The 12,810-nt window shown below is 39.2% G+C and overlaps 1 protein-coding gene and 1 long non-coding RNA gene across 3 annotated transcripts in view; one reads left to right on the top strand and one right to left on the bottom strand.

Annotated features, from left to right (window-relative positions):
- Window positions 1-399: 399 nt before the first annotated feature.
- Window positions 400-6,483, bottom strand: LOC115488525. Of its 2 annotated transcripts, none has more exons than XR_003951637.1 (2): window positions 3,175-6,483; window positions 400-2,332 (listed from the first exon to the last, which is right to left on the bottom strand). It is a non-coding gene; the product is annotated as an uncharacterized LOC115488525 (long non-coding RNA). The 2 variants fall into 2 exon arrangements; XR_003951638.1 differs by having other exon boundaries at window positions 2,867-6,483.
- The window catches only part of Vps13b (vacuolar protein sorting 13B), a 560,112-nt gene continuing 548,591 nt past the window's right edge, over window positions 1,290-12,810 (top strand). Inside the window, exons 1-3 of the mRNA NM_177151.4 lie at window positions 1,290-1,949; window positions 2,105-2,279; window positions 9,061-9,204. Coding sequence (NP_796125.2) covers window positions 2,133-2,279; window positions 9,061-9,204 — 291 coding nt within the window. The 5' untranslated portion in view covers window positions 1,290-1,949; window positions 2,105-2,132. The remainder of the gene's footprint in view (window positions 1,950-2,104; window positions 2,280-9,060; window positions 9,205-12,810) is intronic.

Here is a 12,810-nt window from a genome sequence, read left to right on the forward strand (position 1 = left end):
AATCCCAGCAACCACATGGTGGCTCACAACCATCCATAATGAGACCTGCTGCCCTCTTCAGGGGTGTCTGAAGATAGCTACAGTGTACTTACATATAATAAATAAATAAATCTTAAAAAAGATGTGAGAACAGAGGATCTTTGGAGAAGCCTACTCATTTGACAAACAATAATAATACAAATGAATTAAACTTACTTTGATTATAGAACAACACTCATGGGTTGAAAATGATTAACTTTTAGTAAACAAACAAATTGTATCCAGATAATGTTTTTAGGCTAGGGATTTGGCACCTTTTTTCTGGATATAAAAGAAAAACTTCATGTTTAGCACTCTATATATTATTTTAAGCATCTGAGTAACATCCTGATAGTGTTTTATTAGATTGTCACACATGTATAGATTTATGGGAATTTTAATATTAAAACTTCTCAGCCATGGATTCAACCTAGTTGCTGTTCAAGTATTTTGGGTAACAAGAAAAATGTTTATTTTGCTAATTAGGCTTTCATAACATTCACATTACATGGTCATTTATTAAGGCTTTTGAGGAAGCAGCTGCTGTGAATTAGCAATTGCTTGCTGTTTTTTCTGCCTGCGAAATCTAATTCATTATTTTCACTATTAAAATGAACTTTGGCAGTCTCACGAATACCATTTTCTATAGCAATCTCCAATTCTCTCAAGAAATAGTATTTTTTTTTAATTTCAAAAGTTTTATGAGTGGGCATTGAATAACCTATAAAGGAAAACTATTTTCAAGACACTATGTTTTCTTCAAAAGTTACCTAAAATTAAGAGAGGCTGGTTTAAAAAAAAAAAAAAGGCAGCATATCCCATGCTATTTCTATCCACTCAGTCTATTATCTTCTAAGGTAGATGTTTGAGTTATTGCTGTTAGCCCACAAGTTACCACTACTAACATCTATACATCTATTTCATCGTAACATAATCCACACTGTCCTTACCACTTATTTCACTTTTGGCTCAGGACTCTTATTTTCACATTCTCTCAGCTTTTTGGGGACCTCCATATTAGACGGTAGGCCAGTCCTCTCCATTCCATGCACCCTATGCACACTAACTAGGGGCTATTTCACCTCTGCTTTGAGAACGAGATTATGTACAGTATGGTTTAAGCTCACTCTTTTAAGCTGTTCACCCCTGATCTCAACTGTGTACCCACGTCCACTTTCCCGGCCTTGCAAAAAAACTTCAGCAGTAAATTTAAATCTTCCGCCTTTCTTAGCTCCTCCCACCTGTCTTTGACCTCCACCCTACCGAATCCCAGTTCCTCTTTCCAGTTCTTCCAGTAGCCACGGAAAACAACCGTTTCTCAATTTTCTGGGCTTGAAGAACGAAGGCTACTTCTCCCGCCTCCACGGCACCCTGCGTTCCTGCCGCCTCCGACTACTAAGCCTCTTGGGCAGTATTGGGTCACGTCCCGGCCATCGCCGTGTCCCTGCAGCGCCACTTCCGGATCGCCGGTGCTTCCACTTTACCGGTCCGCATCCCGCACCGAGCTCTTCGTAGAGTTAATTCCTAACCCAGAGCGGTGGCAGCGGGGATCCCGGCCTAGCCAAGCCGGAGTCGTCCCAGGCAGGCAGACGCGCGGGGTCCTTGTCCCCACCGCGGAAACCTGACGGACGGCGAAGCCCGCACACCCGGAAGTGGCGCGGAACGCGTGAGGCGTTTCCGCGGCGGACGCCAGGTACCCGGAGGAAGAGCGCACGCCGCCGCTCTGTGGCGTGTTTACCTTGGAGCGGGTGCGGCGGCGGCGGCAGCAGCGGGCCTGACGCCAGCTCGGTCCTATGGCCGGAGATCCGCCTGCGTTCCGGGAGTCGACCGCCTCTGGCTGGGCTGCGCTAGGGTAGGAGTGAAGCAGGACGTGCTGTCCTCCCACGCCCGGGGGCCGGCCGCCTCCAGCCTCTCTGCCTACTCCTCGTCAGGTGAGGCGCTCAGTTAGCGGGGAGCTCGCGCCCGGACCCGGAGGGCGGGCGGGCGATCCGGGAGAGCGGCCTTGCCAAGCTTCCTGAGAAGTGCATTTCCAGTTGCTGCCTGTCGATTCAGTTACTTACAAAATTTCCGTCTTTACCCTTTTCAGGATCTGACTTCGACGCTTAAATTTGAAGATGCTGGAGTCGTACGTAACTCCAATTTTAATGAGTTATGTGAATCGCTATATCAAGAACTTAAAACCTTCAGATCTCCAGCTTTCACTATGGGGTGGGGACGTGGTTCTCAGCAAACTCGAGTTAAAGTTGGACGTTCTGGAACAGGTAAGCAGTACAGCTGCCATCGGAACATCTTCGTCTTGATAGACATAGCCTGTCTAGTATGTTTTGAATGATAATAAATTTCCTGTTAGCGTGTTTTGCCTACTGTGTAGTTAGAGACTTCATTTTATAGAAAACAAACAAACAAACAAACAAACAAATACAAGGCTTTTTGCCTCGTAAGGGCTTATTCTGTTAGGATTCCCCAACATTTTTTCAGCCGATAGAAATTTCAGCTTGTTTACTCAGTTCTCAAGCACTGCCAAATATGCACACTCTTACAATGTCATATGAAACGGGGAAACATTACATGCTTGTTCTTCTTTTGGGTCAGTGGGCGAGTGTGAAAAACAGCAAGAGCACGCACATGTAAAGTTCTGTTCCTTTTACCAGGAGAAATGACATCACTCATGGATCCTCAGATTGACTAGACACAGGTTGAGAATGATGGTAAAACTGGAAACATCTTTACTAATCACTTTTTAAGGTTTTTTCTTTTTTTTTTTTTTTTTTTTTTTTGGTTTGGCATTGGAATGATCTGATGCAAATAACTCTGACTTCAAAGTTCACATACTCAATAATTCACTTACCACATTTATCAATGACATATGCCAAGTACTTCTCATATGCTTGAGCTATGTGTATACACATTATCTGCGGGAGCGCAAGAGCCAGAGAGCAGCTGCTTTGTAGGAGAGGCTTGAGCTGATGGGGGGGATGGTTATCAATACTTTTCATGGCGTACTCTTGTTATTGGATAATCCAGACAAAGCACTAAGAAAACCAGCTTTCCCCATTTTCTGCAAACGTTATTGGATGTCTTTGATATTTTCATTTTAGTTTTTAAAAATGAGAACAAATCCTAAGTATGATTGTTGAACTTTAAGTATGGAAATACCTGTGAATTCACCATCATGATGAAGGCAGGGGTGTCTCTAGCACCCTACAAGATGTACCTGTGTGCCCACCACACCAGACTCCCAAGACACTGCTGGTCTCATTTCTGCACTTTTGTGTTACTCAGATGAAGGACTGGACTTAGCACTGCCTGCATGCTGGCCAGGCCTTCTGCTGCTGAGCCGCATGCCATAGCAGTTAGATTTTCGTGAAGGAGGTGTTTGGGTTTTAACCTATTGAGCTTCAGGTAAATAGAAGTGATTTCTGCCTAGCAGCTACTGGTGCTTTCTTCTCCCTCCTCCTCCTCTTCCTTTTCCTCTTCTTCCTCCTCCTTTTCCTCTTCCTCCTCCTCCTCCTCCTCCTGCTGCTGCTGCTGTTTTGATGAACCCATAGTGCTGAGTCAGCAGCAGCTTGTTCTTTGTGTTGCTTTTGTATTCCATTTTGTAAGATGTCACAGTTTATCTGTTCTGTCAGTAGAACTTTCACTTCTTTATATTGCTGGCTATGAACATAATGTGTCTATGAACAATCTCTTGTGTGCATATTTATATACATAAGCATTAGTTTCCCTAAAGTATATCTAGGAGGTAGGCACATGTCTGATTTCAATATGTATTGTTAATAGTTTAACAGAGTGTATTAATTTACAGTCTTACTTATGGTTTTAAATATTTCCCAATTTTTCTCCTACTTGGTATGTTTGTTGCTTTAAATCTTTGGCTTTCTGATGGATGTGTAGTGATGTGCCATTGTATTTTATTTGAATATTTCTATATGTATTGGCTGGTTATGTGGATATCTTTTGTAAATTCTCTGGGTTTCTTGAGAATGTGAATATTTGCCTTTCCTAATTGTTGTGTGGGAATTTATTTTATGTTGCTTTTGGCTCTGAGTATTGAACCCAGAAGCTCACAGGCACTAAACCTGACCTGCTGAGCTATCTTGCCAACCATCCACTATTATTTCTTTATTTTTACTTTAAAAAATTTATTTAAGGTGTATGAATGTTTTGTCTGCATGTATGTCTATGTACTACATGTGTTCCTCTTGTCCTTGGAAGTCAAAGAGGTGTCAGATCCCTGGAGTTAAAGATGATTGTGCGCTGCCATGTGGATGCTGGAATTGAACCTGGCTCTCCAGGTTCAACTGTTCTTAACCACTGAGCCATTTTTCCAGCTCCTGGTATTATTTTTGAAGTGTCCTTTTCTTTTTTCAGTTTTGCTAGATTTTGCTTTGTGTATTTTGTGGCTCTTTTCTTGCATATTTTATCTGATCTTCCTGAATTAATCTTTTTAATCACTATTAAGTGTCCTGTTTGACCAGTTTTGGTTTATTTGGTGTGGCAATGAGTGTGTGTGTGTGTGTGTGTGTGTGTGTGTGTGTGTGTGTATGTAGTGTCTGTGAGCATGGCATATGTTTATAAGGTATATGTGTGTTTGAACCTCTGCATTTGTGTGTGAGGGCCAGAGGGCCAGTTGTGTCCATGCATAATGGTGTACTTGTGTAATGCTCTGTCACTCTCCACCGTATCTGTTTAGACAGAATCTCTACAGAACCTGGAGCTAGACTGATAGACATCACACAAATCCCAGCAATCCTCCTGGCTCTCTTCAGGCCCCTAGTGCTATGAATAAAATGGCTATGCCTATTTTATTTTTATTTATTTATTTATTTTAAAGCATTAGCTAAGGGATCTGAACTCAGGTGCGTAGGTTTTGTTAGTAAACTGTTACTTAGGCCTATCCATATTGGATTTTTGGTTAGGGTTTTATGGCGTCCAGGCTGGTCTCTAACTATTTGGGTCTTTAGTAACATTATTTTTCCCTCTCTTATGATGTCTGTCTTGCCTGCTAGTAGTGTAGTTACTTTAGCTTTTTGTAGTTGATATTTGCATGATATAAGTGATGCATTATTTTGTCTACTTGATACACTTGGGTGGAGGAAGCTCAGTCAGGAATTGCCTTCATTAGATTGGCCAGCATGCCTTTGAGGGCATTTTCTTAATTGCTAACTGATAGAGGAAGGCCTGGCTTACTATGGGCAGTCCCATCCCTAGGCAGGTGAGTCTGGCTATATAAGAAAAGTAGCTGAGCAAATCAGGGGTAGAAAGCCAGTAAGTAGCGTTTAGTTCCTGTCTCCAGGTTTCTGCCTTGACTTCCTTTCTTTCCATGATGGCCTATAACATATGAGCCAATAAACCTTTCCTCTCCAAGTTGGTTTTCTTCAGTGTTTTATCACAGCAATAGAAAACAAACTAGGACAATATATATTTTGCTTTTTTATTTATATTTTTATATCTGAAGTATTTATTTTGTAAATAGTATATATTCACATCCTACTATATTTTTAAATTGTCTGACAACCTGTGTTTTTGTTGGAGTGTTTAATTCACTTATATTTAGTGCTTATATGGTTGGATTTTCATCTATTTTCAAATTACTTTCTGTGTCTTACATCATTTTTGTTCTTCAGGTGTCCTTTTGCCTTGTACTTTTGTATGAAGTAGTAGAGGTTTTCTAGTCTTATCTTATACTTTTGATTCCAAATTATTTTTGAGTTATTCTTTTAGTAGTTGCTTTAAGGATCACAGTATACAGTTGATTGCCATAATCTGAGATTCATGCTAACCATCACTTCATTTTGTTGTGTGACTCTTTCTGGGGAAGATGGGAACAAACACCCATTTACTCTAGACACGGACGGTAGATGAAAAAAATGATGCCACAAGTCAGGCTTGGGGAGCTAGTGAGTACATTAGAATCAACTATAGGAGCAAGGGTCTCACAGGCACCTGCATATGGAAAGTCTTACCTTTGAATGGGTGACAGCTCCTCTGTGTTGCATCCCTGGAGCTCAGTGTATAATTTGTAAGCTGTCCCACCCAGAAGTCTGTCTTCTCTCCAGTAATTCTTTATTACTAACCTGGGGGAGGGGTATTGTTAATCACCTAACATTAAGAGATTTCTAATCAAGTTGCATTTCATTAGCTTTTTGAGACTTATAAGTCCAGGAGGAAATGTTTCTACTTGAAAAAATAGCCAAGCAAGTCACTGTAATACAGGTTCTCCTCAAAACACCTTTCTCTATGCTTTGTTATTTTCCTGGGGAAACATGAACAACATCAGCTTAACTGAGGTAGGGTGCTGATGAAAGATCAAAGAAACAGTTGTATCCAAGTCTTGCTTGGTGAACTAGTTTCTTGTAGTTGTTTACAGGAACATGGATAAGTGAGGGCTTATTTAGAAAAGTGGTTCTTGCCCGGTAGTGCGTGGCACACACTTTTAATCCTAGCACTTGGGAGGCAGGTGGATTTCTGAGTTCGAGGCCAGCCTGGTCTACAAAGTGAGTTCCAGGTCAGCCAGGGCTACACAGAGAAACCCTGTCTTGAGCGCCACCCCCCCTCCAAAAAAAAAAAAAAAGAAAAGAAAAGAAAGTGGTTCTTAGCCTATGGGTCAGGACCCCTTTGCTGGCTGGGGTTAAGGGGTAGGGATGGGGTGGAGGTGAAGGGGTGGGTAGAACAATTCTTTCACGGGGGTGAAATCAGATATCCTGCATATCAGATATTTGCATTACAATTCATAATAGCAGCAAAGTAACAGTTATGAAGTAACAATATTTTCTGATTAGGGTCACCATGATATGAGGAACTGCATCAAAGGGTCACATGTTAAGAAGATTGACAGCCACTGACTTAGGGAATAATGGACGACCAAAGACAACTGCATCTCCAAAATGTTCACTCCAGTATAGGTGATTCATTCCCCCAAAGATGTAATCAACTTAAATCTTGGCTAGTAATATCTTCTGTCCGGCCATAAACGTTCTGTGTTTAGGGAAGTGCCTCTCCCACTCCTTTTCCTTTCTTGTACTTCTGGTGATCGAGCCCAGAGCCCCATTCATACTACTTCAGGTTCATCGTCAGCTCTGAGGAAATGTGTAAATATTCCAGCAAAGGGTTATAACAGCAGCACTTTTAAGATATAGACTTATATTTCAAGAAGTAGAAATATCAGGAAGTAATTTGGTTTTGGTTATTTCAATGTCTAGTTGTCACAATAATCAACATTTCTGTTTTCCCCTTTTCAAAGTCCATGTGTTCTTACTTATTTACCACAATCCTTTGTGTAAACAGTCTTGCTGATAATTAGATGATTACTAAATGTTGAATTTGATTTGTACCACTGACATGGCTTGTATGGTTTAGAATTCCATTTGCTAATGTAGAGAGCTGCTTCTGTTTTTAGTAGCTCAGCTGATGAATTTGCATTACGATGACACAGAGTTGTAGAATTTAATCAAGGTTTTCTCTGAAAACTTCTGATTTGTGTTCATAGACTGAGGCTTGGTTAGACATTTTGCAAATACAGTGTTGCATAAGTCAAGAGGTGTGAGAGGTGGAAACAGCCATTTCCTAGAAGCTACATAGTGGTGTGATTGAAGTCAGTGCTAGAAAGGAGGTAGATGGCCAGCAGTATCAGTTGTTAGTAGCAAGGACTCTGGAATCTGGGTTGATTTGTATTCTGTCTTGCCTTGTGGTTTCGTTTCGTGAAATTACTCAATTCTTCATGCCTCAGATTCTTCCTTCTAAAAGGTGGATGATAGTATTTACCTTTTAAGCTTGTGGTTAAATGATTACATGCAGGGTTTTTGCTTAGAATTGTGCTTAGTATGCAGTGTTTAGTAATCTTGTGTTGTTGTAAATACTGATTAGCATATAATCTTGTGCTAGTGGAACTGTATTTGAAGAAGTTATTACATCTTTAAGCTTACTGTAATCAGATGCACTGACTTGTAAAGGCTAGCAACAACAAAACTTTAGTAGTCTGTATTTAGGCAAAAAAACCAAAACCAAAACAAAAAACCAAAAAACAAACAGAAAACCGCTGGTTGTAGTCTTACATTCAGTCCATACTTATATAATAGCAATAGTCATAATATTAGTACTCCTTAGCATCCTTAGGATGGGTTCTGTGTGAGAAAGACAGAGTTTAATCACTTTATAAGAAATGACTTGGTTAATACTCAAAACTATTATTCTTAGCCAAAAGTTGCAGATAATGAATGGCATGTGAGACAGTTTGTTCAGTGAGACTGGCTTAGTATTTGACAGAGACAGGATTTGAGTCCATCTGATGGTTCCACAGCTACTGGTCTCAACCGCTTGAATGTACTGCCGATGTTTAGCTGTATTTTTATTATGTTGCTGAAACAAGTATGCAGCCAAATATTATATGTTTCTTAGTTATTAAATATACAGATAGCTACAGTATTATACAGATATAGCAAATGTATTTTTGAATTGTCAAAAAATCGTGTCTAGAAGTGAGATTAATATTAAGTGATTTTGGCCAAGTTTATGTTTCCTTTTTAAACTTGCCTAATAATAGTGGACAGAAATTGATAGCATTTCAAATGATGACCACATCATAATCAAGGTTGACTATTTTATCAGGTGAAACGAAGGAGTTTGTGAAGTTTCTGTTTTGTCAGGTCAGTCTATCTGGAGTTTTCTATCTCAGGGTAAGCCTCTTCTCCTACTTGTTTCAGGAAGACTTTTGAGGTACATTGTTTGAGATTTAAGAAGAATGTCATGATGGCTAGCTCGCGTCTTGCTGTTAACTCCTGTGATTGCTGCTGCGCCAGAACTTACAAACCTGTAGTGTGGACCCGAGTAGGGAGCTGAAGCCTGGAGAGTTTACATAACTTTTAAAATGTGACTTGTATAGCACATTTATAATTGCATGTAGTTTAACAAGTTGGTTGTAATTTTGAGTAGAAGTGATGCCCTTGTTTTTTTAAAATTAATTTTTCTTTAAGAAATGAGCTTATATATGAAAATACAAACACAAGTATTTGCTAACTTCTTTTTAATATTTTATGTTTTAAGGAACTGAAATTACCATTCACTTTTTTAAGTGGCCATATCCATGAACTGAGAATTCATGTACCATGGACAAAATTGGGCTCCGAACCTGTGGTAATTACCATCAATACAATGGAATGCATCTTGAAACTTAAAGATGGAATACAGGTAAGAAACTGCTGAGCCTAGTTGTTAGTATTATTACTTTCCACAGTAATATAATTTGTCATATCTTAGCTTGAGTGATACTTTCTATATCTGACATTGGCTATTAGTGACTGTTAAAATGTTGTTGTTATTGTTGTTGTTACTGGGGTTTGCTTTTCTTTTCTTTTTTCTTTCTTTTTTTTTTTTTTCAGAGCTGAGAACCGAGAGTGCTAGGCAAGTGCTCTACCACTGAGCTAAATCCCCAACCACTTACTTTCTATATGTCTATAAAAGTAACATGATTTTAAAAAAAGATGTTTTTAAATTTGGATAAAGCATCTAAAGGGTGTTTTTAAATATAAATTTTGATTAGTTAGATCCCTTGGTACTAGGGAGCATGTAAATTTCTCATTACCTATATTCAGAATAAATGAGAGGCCTGATAAACTCCAGTTTTTAATGAGATTTTTACTAGTTGATCTAATTCTAGTCAAACTTGGTAAAAACTAAAGAAGTGTTTTGAAGTTTTTGCAGAGGTCATATATGGCTTTTTACTTACATGACATATCTAGATCAGAAAGTTGATCTTTTTTGGGAAGATGAAGTTACATCCATCTTTATACCAAATTTCATTGTTGTTTTTGAAGGTTTGTTTTCAGAATCATATTTTTTGTGTGAGTTAAGGTTTTTAAATTAAGTTTACTTGTTTGTGGGAATGTGTGTGTGCCATATGCACATATGGAGGTCAAAGGACAACCTGTGGGAATCGGTTCTCTTTTTCTACCTTGTGAGCTCCAGGGATTGAACTCAGGTGATAAATCTGGTGGCAGATTCTCTTCCTGGTTGAGCTTTCTTGTTGGCTCAAAGTCACTCAGTCAGTCTGTCTGTCTATTTATTGTGTCTGTTACAGATTTTTGCAAAGTTACAGTATTTGCTTTAAGTTGTACCAGCCCAAGATATATGAATTTAAGGAGGAATAGGTTAGAATACCAGACTTTTGTGAAAAAAAAAAAATGTCCCCACTTACCCTGCACTAACGTAGTGTGTGTCCCATTCAGTCTCGTTGCTGCTTCTTCAGCACACTTGGTTTGTAGTCATTTGGGTCTCTGAGACAGGAGCTGGCTCTGTAGGCATGATTGGCCTTGATTAATCTCCTGCCTCAGTCTCCTTTGTGCTGGGACCATACTTGGGTCTATTTGCTTTACCATTGCCTGATTGCTTTCCAGTCTTAAGAGAATTGACAGGTATGATCGAAATGCCATTTTATAAGAACTGTAAGACAATTTTAGTATATCTTAAATAGAACTTTAATTTCTATGAAATTAGGGTTATTTATGAACTATTAAAATTATTTTCTATTTGAAGTAGATTCTTTGTTAGAGTAACTCAATTGGGCTCCTATCTCTACCTACCTACCTATCTACCTATCTATCTACCTACATATCAATCTGTTTATCTATGTAATCTTTGATTTCAAATCTGCATTATCCCCTCACACTTTAATAATGTGATTCTTGGAATAATAGGCCAATGTTATATTCTCACAAAAATTTATTTTGTGAACTTCTAGTATTTGAGATTTATTTCTAAATCTGTAGCTAGTTATATTGCCACCTAGTTTTCTTTTATAGTTATATTTGGTAATTAATAGTCTTTAATCAGTCATCTGTTACTTGAATTTAAGTTTGTTTGATATTTTTTTTTTAAATCTGGACTTGGTTAGGTCACCATGTGGTACTCTACATTAAAACAAAGAAAATTACCCTGACACTAAGTATTTTTTTCAGTGGGAAAGTAGAAGTTTCAAGGCCAGATGTCCTATGAGACACACATTTTAAATGAGACTGATTACAACTAATTGCAGGTGCTGTGGCATCAGATCTGTAGTAGACAGCTTAGTGCAGTCTACAACTAGTATTTGTATATGCAGATGACTCCTGCAGGAGGGATCCGATTCCTTCCTTGCACAATATTTAGGTTTGAATTTTGTGTTATGTACAACAAAGGGTCCACTATCAAAAATAAAAGACTCTCAAACACTGGTTTCTTACAGACATTTAAAGTTTTGGCGGAGAAAGGATTTTTGAAAACAGCGTTTGACATTTGGACAAATTATTTAGCATTATACACCTCTGGAGAGTAATACTCAGGTTTATGTTAATGATTGAAATTAAAGTTTGACAAAAATCATAATTGAAATGACATTTTCATGATATTTAAAACTATTTTCAGGCTTTATGCTTTGACTAGTAGTCTGTAATAAAGTTAAAAAATCTTAAGTGTGTGTACAACTGAAGGGCTCCAGTCAAATAGAGCTTCATACAAGAGAAGACGTGGGATGTTAAAGGTAGAAAGCAGGTACTGGATGACCCGCCCACATATGGAAACGTTAGCACTATAGTATCACTGTGAGCTGGCCGAGCCTCAGTTTACCCCTTATGTGCAAACACATCGTTACCAGCTTTGCTAGGGAGCTTTGGCTAGTTTTGGCTGTGGCTGGTTTTCTTTTCTTTTATTATTATTATTATTTTAAAATATTTTTTATTATTACGTATTTTCCTCAATTACATTTAGAATGCTATCCCAAAAGTCCCCCATACCCTCCCCCCTCACTCCCCTACCCACCCATTCCCATTTTTTGGCCATGGCATTCCCCTGTACTGGGGCATATAAAGTTTGCAAGTCCAATGGGCCTCTTTCCAGTGATGGCCGACTAGGCCATCTTTTGATACATATGCAGCTAGAGTGAAGAGCTCCGGGGTACTGGTTAGTTCATAATGTTGTTGCACCTACAGGGTTGCAGATCTCTTTAGCTCCTTGGATACTTTTTCTAGCTCCTCCATTGGGGGCCCTGTGCTCCATCCAATAGCTGACTGTGAGCATCTACTTATGTGTTTGCTAGGCCGCGGCCTAGTCTCACAAGAACAGCTATATCAGAGTCCTTTCAGCAAAATCTTGCTAGTGTATGCAATGGTGTCATCTTTGGAGGCTAATTATGGGATGGATCTCTGGGTATGGCAGTCTCTAGATGGTCCATCCTTTTGTCTCAGCTCCAAACTTTGTCTCTGTAACTCCTTCCATGGGTGATTGTTTCCAATTCTAAGAAGGGGCAAAGTGTGCACACTTTGGTCTTCGTTCTTCTTCAGTTTCATGTGTTTTGCAAATTGTATCTTATATCTCGGGTATGCTAAGTTTCTGGGCTAATATCCACTTATCAGTGAGTTAATATCATTTGAGTTCTTTTGTGATTGTGTTACCTCACTCAGGGTGATGCCCTCCAGGTCCATCCATTTGCCTAGGAATTTCATAAATTCATTCTTTTTAATAGCTGAGTAGTACTCCATTGTGTAAATGTACCACATTTTTTGTATCCATTCCTCTGTTGAGGGGCATCTGGGTTCTTTCCAGCTTCTGGCTATTATAAATAAGGCTGCTATGAACATAGTGGAACATGTGTCCTTCTTACCGGTTGGGACATCTTCTGGATATATGCCCAGGAGAGGTATTGCGGGATCCTCCGGTAGTACTATGTCCAATTTTCTGAGGAACCGCCAGACTGATTTCCAGAGTGGTTGTACAAGCTTGCAATCCTACCAACAATGAAGGAGTGTTCCTTTTTCTCCACAT

This window comes from Mus musculus, chromosome 15, assembly GCF_000001635.26.
Source record: "Mus musculus strain C57BL/6J chromosome 15, GRCm38.p6 C57BL/6J".
Taxonomy (NCBI): Eukaryota; Metazoa; Chordata; class Mammalia; order Rodentia; family Muridae; genus Mus; species Mus musculus.